The 18,823-nt window shown below is 52.9% G+C and overlaps 1 protein-coding gene across 1 annotated transcript; it reads right to left on the minus strand.

Annotated features, from left to right (window-relative positions):
- Window positions 1-339: 339 nt before the first annotated feature.
- On the minus strand, window positions 340-18,158 carry MELTF (melanotransferrin; the record flags this gene model as incomplete). Its single annotated transcript, XM_080918667.1, has 16 exons — window positions 340-419; window positions 916-1,114; window positions 2,699-2,886; window positions 4,511-4,578; window positions 4,670-4,826; window positions 5,327-5,521; window positions 6,276-6,372; window positions 7,911-8,062; window positions 8,620-8,800; window positions 9,299-9,486; window positions 11,495-11,562; window positions 12,635-12,791; window positions 13,665-13,847; window positions 15,290-15,389; window positions 16,813-16,967; window positions 18,110-18,158. 16 exons carry the CDS (start codon window positions 18,156-18,158, stop codon window positions 340-342), a joined length of 2,217 nt encoding a protein of 738 aa, XP_080774793.1.
- Between the last annotated feature and the right edge of the window lie 665 nt (window positions 18,159-18,823).

An 18,823-nucleotide genomic window follows, 5' to 3' on the forward strand; every position in this document is an offset into this window, starting at 1 on the left:
GGAGGCACAGGTTCGCTGCAGGCAACACCAGTTGTGGGTGGAGTGACTGGGAACGACTGGGCTGCTCGCCAGCCGCCTCAGGTACTGAGAGCCCCCGGCAGGTGGGAAGACTTGGCCTTAACAATCATCCTGCTTCTAGAAAATTCTCTTTGGGTTAGAATCGCACATCGGAGGGCTGTGTGTGTGTGTGTGTGTGTGTGTGTGTGTGTGTGTGTGTGTGTGTGTGTGAGTTCTCACCTTGCTTCTCGCATCCCCCCCTCTCCTGCGGGCTTAGCTGGTTTCTTGGGTTGGGCTCTGTAGCTTTCTCTGCTCAAGGGCGTGGCTTGGAAGCAGCCACCTTCAGAGAACTCTCGGGAGGAGGCCTGCAGCCGGGGCCAGCAGGAGCAGGGCCAGTAGGGGGACTCGATGCACCGCGGCCCCTGGGGAATTGGAGGGGGGAGGGGGAGGGAATGACAGGTAGTTAAGGCTGGAAGCACCAGGTCTGTGGGCGACAGGCTTGGTGCTCACACACAGTCAGCGCTATTTCTGTGTACTCGGCTAGCTCCAGACTCCGTTCTACCCCGCAACAATCTTGCCTTTCCCTGGTTTCTTTACATATGTATTCCCTTCCAAATTATACTGCATGCATATTTATGTCCTTACCTCAGATTCACCAAAGACTATCATTTCAGCTTTTGTGTTCATGATCCCAGTCTATTTGGGTAACACACCAGAGCTCCTGCCTCAATTACCGGAAAGCCTTCATGTTTGGACCTGGGAGACTTCACCTTCCTCTGCTTCACCTAGGCCTGGGCTATCTAGCCTTCAACTTCCTCAGTTTTGATTCCAAACTCCTTTATCCCAACGATTCTGGGGTGTCTCACAGCCCTTTGGGGGGGTATCCCAAGTGCTGGCCCATCAGGCCTGCTCCTTTACCTGCACCCGAGCATTGCAGAGATAACATCCCCTCCAGAGCAACCACATAGTCGGGGCCCAGCCAGTCCAGGTATGTGGTTTTCTCCCGGACTGGTACCACTCGGACCGTAGCATCTTTGAAAAGCAGGTCTTGGCTGTGGTATTTGGAGGAGTCGAACATTTGGAAACCATTCTTGTTGTGGTCGTCTCCAAATAGGTCCTGAAAACATCAAAAGCAGCTGCTGTCTGGACTTTATAGAACATCCTAGGGGTCCCAAAGAGCAACACTTCAGAGCTCCAAATCTTTCAGTGGAAGCCACCCACTTAGCCGCTGTCACAGAAGGAGTCTGTGGACAAAATTGCATGGAGCTACCATCCAAAGACACCCAGAGATGTCCTACCAGACTGTTGAATTCTTGAATGCAGAACTGAATTATAGCAAGAAGGACACAAGTGAGACTCAGTAGACACAACGACTGGGCGCTCGGCTGGACCTGCTCAACTCTTTTGTTAGCAACACTTTCTCATCATTTTTATGGGCATCTTTCCAAAGAGCCAAAAACAATCTCAGAGACATTTGTTCTGTCATTAGCAACAGCGAGGGAGCTGACGGTGTTCTCCCTGACTCTCCTCAGTGTCACAGGGGCGGTGCCATTCCTGCCCTGACGGGAACCCTTGCACTGAATGTGCTTTGGACAGCCCCAAACAGCCAGAGGAAGGTGAGACACAATACCAGAATATCACCATAACGTAATACCACCACACCAGACATACAACCACCAAGCCAGGCGTGGTGCCCTATTCCTATAGTCCCAGGGCTCAGGAAGCTGAGGCAGAAGGATTGAGAGTTGGATGACCACTTGGGATATAGATAATGCTGCGAACAAAGGCCACCTAGGAAATATGTATAATGTGTGCTCACTGTTAAGTAGTGAAAGGGGAAAGGACAAAGTGACCATGGCCTTCCTTCTTTTTGAAGGGGACTTGTAGATTCTCCTGAACTCGTCAACTCTTCCGGAAAAATATACACCCGCACGGTATTCTTCCCTATTTAACTTCAGAGAGCTTGAGGGACCAGTGGGGGGGAGCCATGGAGTTGAAGGAGTTGCTCCTGGAACAGACTCTGTCGGGAGAGTGAGCAGAGCACGGATAATTCCAGTTAGGGATGGTCGGTGGAGGTTCAAAGGTCAAAGGAGGTTCAGTTCCGCCCAATCAGTGGAGGTGGGAGGGGAGCTAGTGGTGTGGGATCTGAGAGCCAAAGGAGAAGGCGTTTTCAAAGAGAAGGGGTTTGAGGCTCAGGAGAAGGGAGCCTCATATACATAAAGTAAATAAATCAATCTTTAAAAAAAGGAGCAGTTTCAGGGATGTAGTAAGGACTGGAGTAGTGCCATCCCCAGAGGGACCAGGAGAGCAACCAATGGTCTAGCATGGAGATAGCTTAAGGAGTACTTCCTTCCAAAGGAGTGGAGGAGCAGTCTCCAGGGAGGGGGCTCTGGGTTTGAGCTCCTAGGCCACCCAACAATAACAGCAGTGGCAAGGGGCACTGGGTTGTAACTCTCAGAGATGGAGGCAGGAGAGTGGCTGGTGAAGCAGCTATTTGCATGTTGATGAGAATGGGTGGCCCAGTCAAGAAGGAAAGTTAATGACATAGGAGTCAGAAGGATGGTTTCTGGGAGAATATCCAGGCTGGAATGAAAACCATACAATGCCCCCTAGTCTCCTCTTGTGAATTCTGCTCCAGGTAAGCAGAAGCCACCTTGGGGCTTGGGCCCACCCCTCCCTGAGGTTACTGTAGCTTGCTCACCTGGGCCTTGTCCAGAAGTCCATACACAGTGAAGATGTTGGTGTCTGGACCAACCATGACAGCATGGAATGGCATTTGTGCCAGGTTGCAAGCTTGGAACTGGTCGACCTCGGCCCGTGCTCCATTGGGGCACAGTAGCTCATAGTCTTGCCACCTGATGTGAGAAGCCCAGGGCTCAGGATTACGACCTGTGGGACAGCAGAGGGTGGGAAGAAGCGGGAGAGAAATCCATGAGACCCTTCACTGGGAAGAGGTGGTGACGTCTGGACAGCATCCCAAGCACTGAGCTCTTGAGTCTTGCAGGAGGGACAGAGACCGACCAGCTGAATGTGACACTGAGAACCCAGTATGACAGGCATGGGTTAGGGTCCTGCCTATAGCACAGGGTGGGGTTGAGGTGGGGCCTATCACTTCCTCTTTACAACCCTTTGCAGTTACAACACCAGGGAGGGCTCTTAAGAACATCGTTTTTGAGACAGGGCCTCAAACTGTGATCCTCCTGCCTCAGACCGCAGCATGCTAGAGTTGTACTATGACAACAGATCTTAATATCTTTATGGTTTTCTCTCTGGAGCAAAAATGCCTATCTGTGGGTTATGCCCTTGAGCCCAGGCATGGGGTGACTCTGAAAGCTAAGTTCTCAAACGGTAGAAGGTGTGACACCAGCCATGGGTGTAAGACACAGTCCCAAGGGCCACCACCTGTGAAGAAGCTTCACTCTATAGCTCTTGGGTAGAGCCTGGAGTCTGCATTTTCAGGCAGCATGTGAAATGTTGAAGCGGGTGATTGCTCCCAGAGCTTCCCAAGAAGAGCCGCTCCTGGGAGTTACGTCATATTTGTCCAGAGGGAATGCCAGGTGGGTTCCACATAAAGCCAGACACTGAAGGACCCTGGGAGTCACGAGTGTCATGGCAGGCGAATCTACCAGGCTTAGAGAACTAGGCCAGCTCTCTTCCCTAGAGGGTGGGCTCTGTGGTTCTGGGTGGGAGGTTGGGCAGGGAGGCAACAGGAAAGACTGTCTCCAGCTCTGTTGGGAACACATCCTGTGACCTCAGTGACCTCTGAGCACCGCACACTGGATCTGAGTTTTAACTACTGTTTTTCCTCAGTGTCTAATTCCTCCCTGCTCGGGGCCACAGCTGTGCCCTTTGTGTTGTCTCTGTAAAGACAGCATTAAGAAAGGGCAAAGACAACTGAGGGTAGGTTTTCTTTGGAATGTCAAAGCCAGGGCACATCAGGGTAGGCGGAAGCACAGACACTAAGGGGCACGGACTCCAGCTTTAACACAGACGTGGTTTCTCCACTTGAGTGGGTGCAGGGTGGAAGCTGAGAGGTTCTGTAAGCAGATGGGATCTCAGAGGTGGCTTTTGGGGACCTGAGTGTCTGGGCTTGGGAAGGTGACTGCAGGAAACAGTTGTTTGTGTGATGAACCTGGCCGGGCCCTGTCTTGGTGAGACTTGAGTAGACTTTCCCTCAGAGGGCACTGACCCGCTTCTGACCAGTGATCACAGGAGAGAGCCCACAGGTCTCAGGGCCCCATAAATGCCTGCAGACCCGCTGGGATGCAGGTATCACACTGCAGAAGGATATGAACTTGAATTCTGTCCTCAAAATCTGTTCTTACATTGCGGCTCCTGAGCCTCCTAGGCTCACGGGGTTAGAGGGTTCCCGACTCAGTTTCTCTCTTGACTCAGTCTCTAAACCCAGCAATACCCTGTGCCTGGATTGTTCTGGAGGTTGGAAACCGCCTCACCTCCCCCCCTCCCCCCGTGCTCGGTTTCTGCTCCATCCCAAGCCCCCTCAGGTACATACCGTTTGTGTTCTCAAAGACAGTCGTGTGCTTGAGGAAGGCAACGTCCCCTGCATTCTCCACAAGGCACCTGTCACACGGGAGGGCAGGCTAGCCGTCAGAAAGACAGTCATGCTGCAGGGCCAGGCCAGAAGACGCCCCCTGTGCCGCTGCGCCAGTACCTGAAGGCCCCGCTGTAGCCGTAGTACCTCTCCTGGCTGCTGCCAACACATTTGTTGCGACCCTTCTCGTCCCCCACGCAGAGCGCACACAGCGAGGAAGGGTAGTTCTTAGGGTTGTTCACCGGCACACAGCTCGCATTAAAGAACTCGCTCACCGCTGGCGCAGAAGGGAAACAGTGGGATGAGGGGCCAGCAAAAAGCTGGCCGTGGAGGAAGGAGATGGGCAGGCTGTAACCCCACCCCCATCTTCCCACAGGCCTTGGTTGGCCTGAACTTCCTCAGGGATGGGGGTGGTCATAATCTCATGATCTAGTCTCCCTATTAGAGCAACAGCCTACTGTCAGGAGAGAGAATTGTCAAGTCTAGTGCCTTCCATGTGCTTCAAGGTAATAAAATGATGTTTATTTTCTCTGAAGCCAGGAGAGGTGTGTGGCCAGTCAACTCAAGGACCTCACTGGCTTTGGACTGTGAGAATAGAGGGAGAGCTTTGCATGAGATGTGTATGGTGGCCAACTAGCAAACCTTTCCTTTTCTGTCCCCATCTTAGCACTTAGATATTTGGTCACGAAAGCGCATACCCAGCCGCTTTTCCAATGATCCAATGAGGTCCGCAGATCCCAAACAGCTTTGGGATCTGTGTCCCTCAGATGGAGATACCTGTGAGGACATCACAGTCCTTGGGTCGGATGAAGCCCCGCTGGATGAGGAAGCCGATGGGCACCTCCCAGCCCGCAGGGCTGCCCAAGCTGGGGTGACAGGAACGCTTGCTCCGAAGCTCGTCCAGGGTGAAGGAGTAGGAACGGTCCCGTCTCACCACGGCCACCACAAAGTAGGAATTGCTCCTGTCCTCCTCTGCAGGGGTATGAACATCTTGAAAGGGACCCCTTAGCGGAGCTGGGATCCATGCTTCAACTGTCCCCTTCTATTTGGGAGCTGTCTCATCTTGGGGCTGCATAAACCCAGGCTGATGTCCCAGGGCCTTCGGGGGTCAGCTGGTGTCTCCGGTCCTCACCTGGCTGAAACACCCCAGGAGCCCTCGCCCATGGTCTTCCTCACACCCAGCTGGTATTTTTTTTTTCTTTGAGAGAAAAGCAGGCATGGCTGAGACCTGCAGACACGTTCACAAAGCCCAGAGATTTCTCACAGCCAAGTGGAAGGGACTAAACGTCCTAAGATCTATCCTGAAGAGGAATAAGTCAAGCCAAAACCACGGAGAAGGTGTGAATCAGTTAACAAGCAGAGGGCTACACCATGTCAGGGAGAGGACAAGGTCACCCTTGCAGACTGTGGGGTGGTCTCTGCATAGCCTGGGTTGGCTGATAGGAAGGGCTTTTATAGTTGTTAATGAGGACTTTGAAAGTCAGAAGACTATGAGTTGGCTCTACAAAGACTAGAATAATTCCTTGGCCCTGTCCAGAAAAATCTGTAGACGTTTAAGGCATGTATTGCACAGATGTGTAACTGAGGCCTGCGGTAGGAGGTGCTGGCTTCTCGACAGAAGGCTGGCAGAAGGCTCTGGATGAAGTACAGAAGGAAAGTTGGAAGTTCTTAGACAGCTTCAGAGTTACAAAAGAATCAGCCGCCAGGCAGGGACAGGTCTACGCACCAGCATACAGCTCCCCCGCCGCCGGGACCAGGCCGTACACCTTTCCTGCTCTGTAAATGTCCTCGCCCCTGAGAGTCACGGCGTCGATGTGCCCAGCCTGCAGGGAACAGAGGGAGACCCGGTATGCTTCTGGATGGCAGGAATCCCCAGAAATGGCAGGGCTCTTCCTCTCTCGGGGGAAAAGAGGGAGCTCAGCCTCTCTTCCTTTGGGAGTCACCTCATTTGGGAGAACTCCATTCTGTCCCTACCCCGTGCCTTCCCACATTTGTGCCAGGCCCAGAGGCTGCTGAAAGGCTAAGGACAGCCAGTACAGGCAGGAGCACCCAGCTCCTGGCAGCTTCACCAGCTTTTCAGAGTATGGCTGCTGAGATTTTCCCACGTCCCTCCCCTGCATAGCACTGCCCTTGCCCTACTGCTTGGTCCCCTGCCATCTCCCAGAGGCCTGAGGTGTATCAGCACTCTTCCGTGGGTAGCACATTTCATGGACAAAACACAGCTGCAATGACACATAGGCCCGGAGATTAAAAGATGACAGCCCTAGGGCCTCAGGATTCTTCTCCCTGAGTGTTGGGGACAGCCCATACGAGAAGGCAGCAGGCAGTTCTTCTCAGGGACCTTTCCCCCTCCAGGTCACCTACACCCCACCCCGCTTGCTCATTTAAAGCTGGTTGATCCTAGCCTAGGGGTTATGTGGTTTGAAGCCACAAGTAATGACAAGAAAGGGGCCAGACTAGAGAAAGAGGGGTTCAGGCACTCTGAGGGCACCCCGCACTATGTAGCCGCAGGTGTGGACCACAGGTAGTAGTGTTTGTCCCAGTAGGTGCATCACTAAGGATTTGTCCTTATTCAGAGTTTTTGACACCTTCTGTGATACCAAGGGACACAGAGCCCGAACCCATAGCCCTAGCCCCAGTCACTGTGGAATTCAAGAAAGGAAAGTGGGCGCCATACTGGACACCATCTACAGAGCCTGGGATGCCAGAACCGAGGCTCACTGGGCCTCTTGCTGGGCTTCTGAGGGTGCCTCTGCTCCTTTCTCCACAGGCCTGGGTGCCTCCTTTCCTGGCTCCTGTCAATCCTGTGAAGGTTGCGCAAGGCAGAATTCAGAAAGAGCTACCCAGGGACAGGCCAGTCTGCCCGTTGTCAGGGAAGACACCATCTCCTCCAGCCTCCCTTTGCCAGGAGGACAGAACTGAATGGGGTTGAGCAAGGGCTAGGCTAGAGTTTTACTCGGGGATTAGTGGGTATCAAGAGCAGTAAAGAGAAATACCGAGCACTCTTCCTATCCCTTCATACGTAGGATGCAGTTTTCATACATTCCTATTACATCCCTACGTTGTACAATGGAGCTTCAAGCTCAGTGAGATCAAGTTCTAAGTGTGGCTTGTCCCCAGAAACGTCTAAGCAATGATGATCTCCCACTCACACCGTGTATGGGGGAAACAGGCTCAGAAGGGAGAATAGGCTTTCTCTAAGCAAAGGTCTGTTCTCAGCCAACTGTGGTACTTCCTCCTGCCTCCCTCTATGAGCACGGTCACAGGACCTCTCCCTGTCCTTACCACGTAGGCACGAGAGATGGGGATAGACACTGGGTATTTCACACAACTGCCCCCTCCCTAGCCCGCTGCAGTGAACCTGGATCTGCTCCATGCAGTGCTCCGGGGACTCCGCTGACACACACTGGATCTCTGGCTTGAGACCCTGGCGGCTGAAGGCCACAGCCATATCTCCACACTTCTGAATCTCGGGCGCCGACAGCACACACCAGCGCAGGTAGTGGGGTAGCCCTGTGTAGGGTGTACACGGGGGTGGGGTTGGGGGCTAGTACCTTTCAAATCAGGGCTCAGGGAAATCCTGGGTCTTCTTAGCCATGTGACCAGGTTATGTAGTTTACCCACTTCCTCCTATGGAAAGCTGAGATGCTTGAGGCAGACTGGCTGTTGTGTATTGAACTCAGTCTGGTATTCCACTTCCCTGGCTATAGGTGGGATATGTGTAGGGATGAGGGCTGGAGGCAGGAAGCCCGCTTATAGGCTACTGCAATAATTCGGGGACGAGAAAACTCCTAAGCCCATAAGGTGAAGAAGGAAGGATGGGAGGCTGTGGAATACAGCCCACAATAGTTCTAAAACAGGCTCCGAGGACCCGAGTCCCAGAGCCTGGAGAGTCCTGCTTCCTCTCCAAACACCCAAGCAGCAGCAAAGTGACATATTCTCCAGGGGCCACAGGGCACACACCAGATTGCCCGGATAGGTGTCCTGCCCCAGCAAGCCTGGTAGAGAGTCCCACCATGTTATGTCCAGGCAGAGATGCAGCCGGTAAGGGTGGGCACAGGAGGACTCACGGTTGGGATCGCAGAGCAGACCCTTCATGGCATGCAGATATTCCTGACCCAGCCAGGACTCGTAGTTCTGCGTGGCAATGGGCACAAGCTCTAAGGTGGAATCTTTGAACAGCAGGTTCTTCTGGCCGTAGGCTTCGGAGCTGAACATCTGGAAGCTGCTGTCTTCATGGCTGAACAGAAGCTGCACGTCAAGGGTAAAAACCAGGGTGGCAAGGCTGCTGCGGGCCACACCCTTTCCTCCTGAGTCTGTCACCTGTAACTCCTTGCAGCCTCAGGCCACTTCTTCACAGGGCTCCCTCCACCTCTGCCTCATCAGCCCCCACCCTTCACTCACAGGGCCTGTGGCCCAGGTGTGGATGGTTTTAAGCACAAGCAATGACTGGCCAGTGGTGGACACTGCAGGGTCTCCACAAAACATTGTTCGCCACGGTTAGCGGTTGGCACACTCGCTTTCTTCTTTGCCCATAACCGCGGTTTTGATTTTCACAGGCACACGTAGGAAGGGCTTCTACGGAGGGGTGCTGAGACTGAGGCATGCCCGTGCTCTGACCTTCCCTGTCAGCCTGTAGAATACTCACTTCTCACAATGGCCTCGGCTATTCCAGATGGAGTCCTTCTGGACCTGAGCCCCTCCCCCTATGGGCCCAGGGCTGTCCAGGAGCACAGCATCCCACCTCACCTGGCCTTCGTTGAGCAGTTGGAATACGAGCCCTGCGTCCATGTCATCCCTGACCACCACAGCATGAGCAGGCACCTTGGCCAGGTGGCATCGTCTCCACTCGGTGATGTCGGCCCGGCTGCCGTCCCGGCATAGTAGCTGGAAGTCCTGTGACATCAAGGCCTTGCCCCAGGAAGGCAGGGTTTTCCCTGGAAGGTAGGAACTGGGGAGTTAGCTCCTGCATTCACAGAGGGTGGGAGGGTAGACGGGGATGGGAGAGGGGTCTGGAGGCTGGGTGTTTTGGTGGGGAACCTAGCACTTGTGTGGGGGGGCTCTTCAGCTGTACACATTGCCTTTTCAGTACACGATCTCCCTTTCTCCAGTATATGTTAAGATGATCTGAGGGAGCGTGCCATAATACGACACACAGTGTGGCTACTGACAGGTGGTAAGAGTTAGACAACAGAGCTGCTTAGATGAAAGAGATAAATGTAGCAAAGAGGCAGAATGCAGGGGGAGGGATGGAGGGCATGACGTAGGGTGCCCGGTCAGGGGCAGGGGTAGAGGAGAGGGTGCAAGGTGCAGGGCCAGGGCTAAGTGTAGAGGAGAGGGTTCAGGGTACAGGGGCAGGGTGCAGGGGACACGGTGAATCACCTCTGACAGACTCCTCAGAGCTGTGGCCCCAGGGAGCAGAGTAAAGCTAAGTCTGCCCAAAGGTCCAAACATTACTATTTTGGTTTATTCTCCCTTATGGTCATTTTTCTAATTCACTCATGCTACAATGTTGATTAAACAACAGGGTAGAACATGCATTTTATATTTATCATGTGTAGGGGTGTTTAGCATGCATGTGTGCCTATGTGCCATGTGAGTGTGCCTGGTGCCCATGGAGTCCAGGAAAGGGCATCAGATCCCTGGGACCTGAGTTACAGATGGACAGGAGGCACCGTGTGGGTGCTGGAAGTTGAACCTGTGTTCTCTGAAAGAGCGGTGATCTCTATCGTCCCTTACTGGAGATAGTCTTTATTTTTTGAGGCACGGTCTCACTATGTAGCCTTGGTTGATCTGGAACTTGCTGTGTAGACCAGGCTGGTCTGTAATTCCCGAGTGTTGTGACTGAGGGCCTGAATCGGCATGCCTGGCTTGGTTTCTTTCTTTCTCTTTTTTCAATGCAGAAGCGCTGAGTGTTTACATAATTAAACATGGTATGTCCTTGGTCAATTATTTAAAACATGAAGAGAAGGAAGAGGAGGCTGTGGTGTCAGCTGGGCAATACACATATGCCCATAACCCTAGCTCTTGGGAGACCAACACTGGAGGGTTTATAACCTAAACCTATAACATATTTATGTATTTGTCTGTCTGTCTGTCTGTCTGTCTGTCTGTCTGTCTATCTATCTATCTATCTATCTATCTGTCTGTCTGTCTGTCTGTCTAATTAAGCTCCGAGTCTACATTCAGGATAGTTCATTTTTGTAGGGCTGTCCTTGTCCTGCTGACAATTCTTTGTGCTTTAAGACTTCCATTTTAGAAATAAACAATGACTCCCCAAACCCAGACAACAATAACAAGAAACACAACTGAAAACAAAGAGGGTAAGGCTCACACATCCTAACCAGGCAAAGGTCGGACATGGCTGCAAGTTGGTGGGGAGAAAACTAAATCCTGCTGCACATAATCTCAACTTCAGTTCAGGAGGAAAAATCCCCTACTATTTTTAGACAAATCGACACGGAGGGACCGTTCCAGCCATGCATGTAGTCCTAGCTAGCACTTGCTTGCAATCCTCCTGCCTCGGCTACCCAAGTTCTGGGATTACAGGCACATGGCAATGTGTCTGCCTGAAGGTTCTAAAGGTCAACTACTACAAAATTAAAAAGAAAACAAACAAAAGAAACCATACTAGAACAGCCCATCTAAAGCAAGACTGTCCAGAGAAAGGCCAGGTCACAGGGGACATGCCAGGAAGGAACAGGACAGCCTGCAATGTCTAGCATGGGGCTTGCAGACAGAACCCAGTGCCACAGTTAGAGCCCTGCTTGCCCTGACCCTTGCCACACTGCGCAGAAATGCTAATGGTGAGACCCTTAGCTTGGTATGTAGACTGTGGCACTTGTCCAGAGCTCCCCAGGGAGACTCAGAGCAGCGTCCACACTAGACCACAGTGCTGCAAGTCATCTGGGGTCAACCTGGGCAGCTAAGCCTGACCCTCCTCACCATCAGTGTTCTCCAGCACTGTGCTGTGCTTCACGAAGGCCACGTCACCGGCTTCCTCCGCCAGGCACCTGTGCAGGAAAAGCCGTGAGTCTGGGTGGGACATGACCCCTGCTATGGCCCTTCAGTCCCTCCTATCTTCTGCCCTGGGGGTTTGCCCAGAGCTGCAGGGGGTCACCCTAGGAGGTATATTTTACAGTTCTGCAGTTCTGGGGACCTGCTCTTGGATGTTCGATGCGCGGCTTTGCCTAGTTGTGGACTCATCCGGGCCATAGTGTGTCCGTGAGCCAGGAAGGCAGGTGGGGTGGGGCTTGTCTGAGGAATAGGGGTCTCTTAAGGTCAGTGTGTTGCCTCCCTTGGCCTGCAATCCAAGACCCAGATATCCAAGGTAGTTTGAAGAGAACTCTTCTCTGATACAGGGGACTGGACTAGAAGGCCTCTCATACCATACCCAAATATTCTTAGTAGAAAGGATGGTGACTTTGATACTTTCATATATTCTCCCAACACGGGAGGCAGGTTGGGAACTGCTGGGCAGTGGGACTTCTTGGGTCCCCACAGTCAGAAAATAAGCAGACTGGACTGGTGTGGGGGGGGACACACCAGAGTAGGCCTCTGAGGGCACAAAGTAGAAGGGGCAGATAGACGGGGACATGGGGAAGTAGTAAGGACGTCTGTGGTTAAAACTGCCCCCCTGCCCACCAGTAAGCATCCTGCCCTGGGCGCGGACACGGAGGACTGATTGCTACAGGGACTGGATCTCTCTTGGAGACAGGAGAGTAGACACGAGCCCTTACCACTCTCTCTTGATCTTGAGTCATCATGGAAGACTAAAGTGTCAGTCAGGGCCAGCTGGTGTCCAGTCACACCTCACTGCCCTCCCCAGTGGTCAAACATGAGAATGGGGACCCAGGAGCAGCCTGAGATGGCTTTTTCCATTCTCTTTGGACAGAGCCCTCCCTTTTCTCAATACACCAAACTTGTTGACTTTGTGAGCAAATTCAGCCTGGCCCCTTCCGGTTTCGTGTTTATAAACGAGCACAGCTTTGCCTGCATAAAGGGCTCTTTGATACCCTGCAGTCCACAGTCACTTCCCTGCACCCCTTGGCTTCTCTTGCTGCACCCTGCCCTGGGCCCTCTCACCGGAAGGCTCCGCTGTAGTCATAGTATCTCTCTAGGGGACTCTTGTCACACACGTTGTGCCCAGAAGAGTCACCGCGGCAGAGGCGACAGAGGGACTCTGATTGGCTGGTTTCTCCTGTACCTGGGACACAGCTGCCCCCGAAATAGTCACCAACGGCTGTGGGGAGGAGCAAGGAGAGGTCACTGAGCCCACCCTGGAGAGTCAAGAGAGGCATCAGCCCCGCCTCCACCTTTCAGAGTCCAGTGAAAAAGCATGGGGTGGGATGGGGGGCGGGGCTGGATCACCAGTATGCCCAGCCTGAGCCCTCCGACCCGGGTGGGGTGTTGCTGTGGCTGGAAAAGAAAAATGTTTTCTCTAAATGTCTTCACAGGACGACTGAATGCAAACTGTAGAGTTCATTTTCAAATCAGCAGCCAGCACAGTCTTACCGAAAGAGGGGAAGAGGTCCGAGAAGAGGCCTGGGCGGTCAAGCTGTGTGACCTGCATTTTTTTGTGGAATTTGCTTTTCTTTTTTCCTTCATTAGTAAGGCTCCCGAAACACTTTTTCACAAGTGCTTGTCCTCGTGACTTGAAACTGGCCACCCTGAGAGGCTGTGGACCTTGGTTTTCCCAGGTTGTCACTTACACCATGGCTGGGCCCACAACCACTCAGGGGATTTTGAGGGTGTGAACTCAGCAGCTTGAAAATGCAGTTTCTCATCCCGGAGAGCTCGGGATACATGTCTAGACAGAGACCACCTTCAGCAGCCCACAGCAGGTGAATCTCTTCCTGGTCCTACAACTGTGGTTGGTCCTGCACCTGGCTGTGTTGAATGGGACATGGGAATCAGCAAGCCCGAGTCGGACTCTGTGGCTTCGCTGGGAGCAGTAGAGGAGGCTCCTGAAGGAGGTGGGGCTTTGAAGGTTCCCAGGGAACACAGGATGAATGTGACTCCTGAGCAGAGAAAGGAGGGGAGGGAAGGAGAGGAGGGAGAGAAAGAGAGAGAAGGAGCTCACCCAGAGACTTCAGGCTGGGCCTGAAGTTCTCACCTTTGAGCACATCACAGCCCATCACTGACAGATGGCCGCTCTCTATGAGGTAGCCGACAGGCACGTTCCAGCCCACAGTCCGGTTAATGCCTGTGTGACAGGACTTGACACCCTTCAGGGTGTTGATGGTCACACTGGAATTCCTCCTGACCACAGCCACGGCATAATAGGAAGTCCCAATGTCTAGGAGGCAAGAAGTGAGGGGTGAGGACAGCAAGGGAGGACACAGGAGGCTGCAGGGAAGGAAGACTGGGGGAGATGGTCTTCAATGGAAGTGTGTGGCTGCATGTGCATGCGTGCCCATGTGTGTGCATGCGTGACCATGCATGTACAGATGAAAACATGCATGTGTACTTTTACTGAGAGCTGGGAGGCACGATCTATCTCATCCTACCACAAGATCCACCCCCACAACACCTCTTCCCGGCTGCCTTGTGAACTTGGAGAGAGACAAGTAATTCATTCAACTGCTCCCGTTTCCTTTCTCAAGCCATCTGGCCATAGCTGGATCTCAGTTTGCTCAAGTCAGGGGAGCCTTCGGTTCCCAGAAGCACTTAGGAGAACTTGGAGGTTTGAAGGAGGGGTACCATGATTTTGAGAGAGGATAGCTGAGGGAGAAGTCCAAGGTGCTCCCTGCAGTCAAACTATGTCAAGGTGCTAAGCAGTGGAAATGAGGAGACATAGGGAGCTTGTGGTACTAACCTAAGTCACTCAGGACCCTGAATAGCTCTCACTATGTTGGCTCTGCAGCCCCACAAGACTCTATGAGAAGGACCATTCGGAAAAGGCACATAACTCATCTCCAGGGACTCTCCTTCCTCCCCCCCAAAACCCCCATACTGTGTGGTCCTGGGATGATCAGAGCACACTTGGGTCTGAGGAAATTAGGCAGCTGCCTTTCCTATTAGTTATTAGAGACATCAGGCCTCATCTGCCAGGGCCATGGTTGGAACCCTGCTCCACCGCCTTCCCTCTGCCCTCCTCTGTAGGCTTCCTGGAACCTTTTTCTCTTGGCTTTTTAGTTTTTCCTTCATAGCACTTGCCATGTGAGGAACTGGGGTCTGCGGTACATGCTGGGCATCTGACTCTTGCTTTTGAAACAGGGCTTCCCAGTCAGGGAACAGGTTACAGTGCACAGGGAACCAGGGGACCGTGGGTGCTCAATGGGGTGCTGAGTTAACCAGAGGAGGAGCTATACTAGGGCCCGTGAGTCAGGGCTGTTGGTGGCCTTCAAGGAAAGGCTCCCTGTGCTGGACTATGTCCTGTGTCATGGGACTGTCACAAAGTCAATTAGCAACCAGCCGGAGTGTGAAGAGACTTGGTTGAGGCTCCATTTGGGGTCAGTAGGGCAGAGGGATCAGGCCTTAGGCTCATGGAGGTGAACCTGAGCTTTAGTGACACTTCAGAGGCCTTTGCAAAGATGGGACCCAGAGCGCACAGGAGGATTTGACGTTTGCATTGCTGACTGTAGAGGCATTGGACGGGCTGAGGGGGTTATCAGAAGGGCTTTCTGGCCGAACCCCCAGAAGTGTTCTGTGGAGCTAGTGTTCACCTAGGGCTTCAGGTCACGTGGCCAGCTGACTTCTGTGAGGGATCCTTGCTTCTTCCCACCCCAGGCCCCTTACCTTGGTCATAGACTTCACCCACCACTGGCTTCAGGCCATACTCCTTCCCTGCCTGATAAATTGCTCCTCCATCCAGGGTGATGGCGTCTGCTTTTTGGTCCTAATCGAGAATGAGGGTCAATCAGCTCTCTGAGTCAGCATTCAGCGACACCCATAGGCAGCCCAGAGCCCCTCAAGAAGCGTGGGGGGTCGTTACATGACCCTCTTCATCTGGTCTAGGAGCTTGATCTTAGCCTTGCTCTAAGGGCCCAGGACTTCCTTTATCAGGCCAAGAACTCACAATGCATTACCACATTTGCTCTGTAAAAAGTTAGTTGTTAATTTTACAGGATCATAACTAGTGTGCACAATGAAAAACCAGTAGACACAACATGAACCTATAGCAGAAAGCGTCTATTCATGGGGAAGTTCTCAGGTCTTGCCCCAGTCACTAGCCAGCTTTTCCCTCCAAGGTAGTTCAGAAAGGTGGAAGCCTAGAGGAATTGTTATTTACTGCTGTCTTCTGTCCTCAGAGAGGGTTGGTCCAGCTAGCTGATTAGTTCTTAGATGGGCTATGGCATCACTATGATGACATCACTATGATGACATCACTATGTTGGTTAGGGTCTTTTGTTTTTTTGTTTTTTTACTTCCCTTGAATTTGACACAAGCTAGAGTCATCTGAGAAGAGAAAAACTTCGCCATCAGATTGGCTTGTGGGGCATTTCCTTGATTGGTGGTTGATAATGAAGGGCCAGCCCAGTGTGGGTGGGGCCATCCTCGGGCAAGTAAGTGGTCCTGGGTTGTATAAGAAGGCAAACTGAGCAAGCCAGGAGCAAGCAAGTAAGCCACATTCCTCCATGGCTTCTGCTTCAGTCCCTGACACGAGGTTTCTGCCTTTAGCTGCTGTTCTGTGTTCCTTTTAGGATGGAATGTAAGCTGTAAGCTGAAATGAACTGGTTTCCATCCAAGTTGCTTTTGGTCATGGCGTTTATTTCAGTAGTAGAAAAACAAGCTAGACTTGGGTGGCACATGTCTTTAATCCCAGCATTCGGGAGACAGAGATAGGTGGGTCTAACTCTGGGTGCAAGGCCAGCCTGGTCTACAGAGGACTTTTCAAGACAGCCAGGGTTACAAAGAGAAATCCTGTCTTGAAACCACACACACACACACACACACACACACACACACACACACACACACACAAGTAAGCAAGTGAGGACAGTCACTTGTTCTCTCTCCCATGAGGGGGTGGCATCCCTGTCCTCATCCTTGAAGGGCCACTGTGCAAGGGAAATCCCACCAGGGTTTTCTCCACTTTCTCCTTTACCCACTGGTGCCCATCAGGACTAAAGCCCTTCCTCACCTCCCATTTGGCAGGAAAAATTCAGGCGCTTGCTGCTAGGGAAACTCGGGAGATTGTATTGCCCAACCCTGGCAAGAGGAACATCAGCCTCTTTCCCAGTGAATGGGCCTGTTGTGCATTCCTCCTGAGTCAGAGCCTGGGCCAGGGGTGGGGAACAGTCAGAAGGGAGAGGCCTCACCTTGATGAGCTGGACACAGTGGTCAGTGGAGGTGCCCTGGATGCAGAGGAGGGAAGGCTGAATGCCAGCTCCCTGGAAAGCCTTGCTCATGTCCCTGCATTTCTGCTGCTCTGGGTCTGAGATGGTACACCACTGCACCTCCATCACACTGAGGACTGCAGGCAGGAGAGTTGAGAGCATTTCCTTGAATAGCCAGCCCGCCAGGACCCCACCAGCCTGTATGGCCAGCCCCCTGACACACAGCCTTGCACTCCCATGGAGAGGCCACCAGACAGAGGCAGGGCAAATCAGTGCTGTAGACTTTAACCACAGCTCATAGTTTTGCAGATGGGTGGTTCATAACCTAGCCCACCAAAGAGAGTTCCTGCCCAAGACTGAGCACTGGCCCCAATTCTCAACTGGGGCTGTAGCCAACAAATTCTTGTCTCTTTCTCAGCGATGTATTGCCCCAGGATCCCACCCCAGCTGTGTCCCTGTCCCTCCACCTAAGCACTGGACTATACAAGGAATAACTGTGGTCCTCTGCTATCTGCGGTGAGGCAGTCAGAGGCCCCTGTGGGGGAAAAGGTGCAGCAAGGGAGGCCGAGGGATGGGTGGGTGGCTCAGGTCTCTGCTCCTGTAACTGGTGACTTCAGGAGACTTAGCCCACCTTCAGTGTTAGAAGTCAACGTATGCAAAGCTGGACACACAGGTCCTCCGAGTGGGCTTCCTTCTGCTCCCCTTGACCTGACCAGGTCAGAGTCCTAGGGAGCATCCCAGCGGGGGCCCAGAGAAAGGAAAGGGGGTTCCAGAGTTCCTCGGGGTTGGTGACTTTGCAATCAGGACCCTCTGGAGGTCTGTACATTTGGAACTTGCCTTTAGAGCTGTACTTTCATCTAGGGGCCAGGTCTTTTCTGCTCACAGCCTGCCTTCCATCTTCACCAAGGGTCAAACTGTAGCTGCCTCACAGGCCACTACGCTGCCTTAATTCTGAGCTATGGGCTCAGAGCACTCAGCCCTTGTTCCTGAGGCTCCTCCCTTCCTCCTCTTCCTCCTCCTTGCCCTATTTGCCCTCCTCTGTCCTCAGGGTTGCCTGCGTCCTGTCCCCTAAGCTCCCTCCAACCTTCCACACCAGATAGTGCCCCCATCACCCTCAGGACTTCTTCCCTGTCATGTGGCATGATTTTTCAAAGTCTAGCTCAAGGGCGGCTCCTTTAAGAAGCCCTCGGGAAGCTGCGCTGAGCCCTGGTAGGTTCGAGGGGACTGCAGGCGGAACACCACTGCTTTGCCCCATACCCTCCCTCAGGGACACTCTCACCAGTGCTCAGGGACAGGAGTAGCCAAAAAGTCACGCTCAGGAGCTTCATGGCAACGCTGGATTGGCTGAGGTGCTGGCGGGTCCGTCCTGGCTTCCTCTCCTCCCTTCACTATTTAAGCGCAGCCTTGGCAGAGTCCACGCCCCTCTACACACCCAGCACTCAACACCTAGGCTGACCAGCATGGCCTTGGCTTTCTCTCTGGCACCCCCTGCTCACGCCTCCTCCGCCCCCTGCCGGCCGATCCAAGGGTTGCTGACCCGACTTAGCTACTACAGCCTGACTCTCTCCCCTCAACAGTTTGCCTCCCAGTCCATCCTCTTCTCTGCTAGAGGACCCCAATGTCACATTCTACTGGACAGAGACAGATTTAGAATGGGAAGGAAAAGAAGTCGGAAGGTGAGAGTCTGAGCTTGAGGAAGGCCGGTCACCCGATTCACCGCCACCTCCCTTCATGTGCCATGCACACAGGATCTGGAGGACGGAGCCATGATTTTGCAGACATTCTCAGAGACTCATAGGTAACACTAGACCATGTCAAACTGGCACTTAACACGGTTACAGAAGGTTACTTTTCAGTGCGGGCGATGAAGTTTTATAACTGTTGACTATGATTAATAACTGGTGCTGGATGAGGCTGGCCGTTGACTAGGATGCTGCTGCTTGCTAGCATTGCAATCCGGGGCATTGCAGAGCAGCCGAAGTAATGCAGTGAG

The sequence above is a fragment of the Micromys minutus genome, assembly GCF_963924665.1.
Source record: "Micromys minutus genome assembly, chromosome: 7".
Taxonomy (NCBI): Eukaryota; Metazoa; Chordata; class Mammalia; order Rodentia; family Muridae; genus Micromys; species Micromys minutus.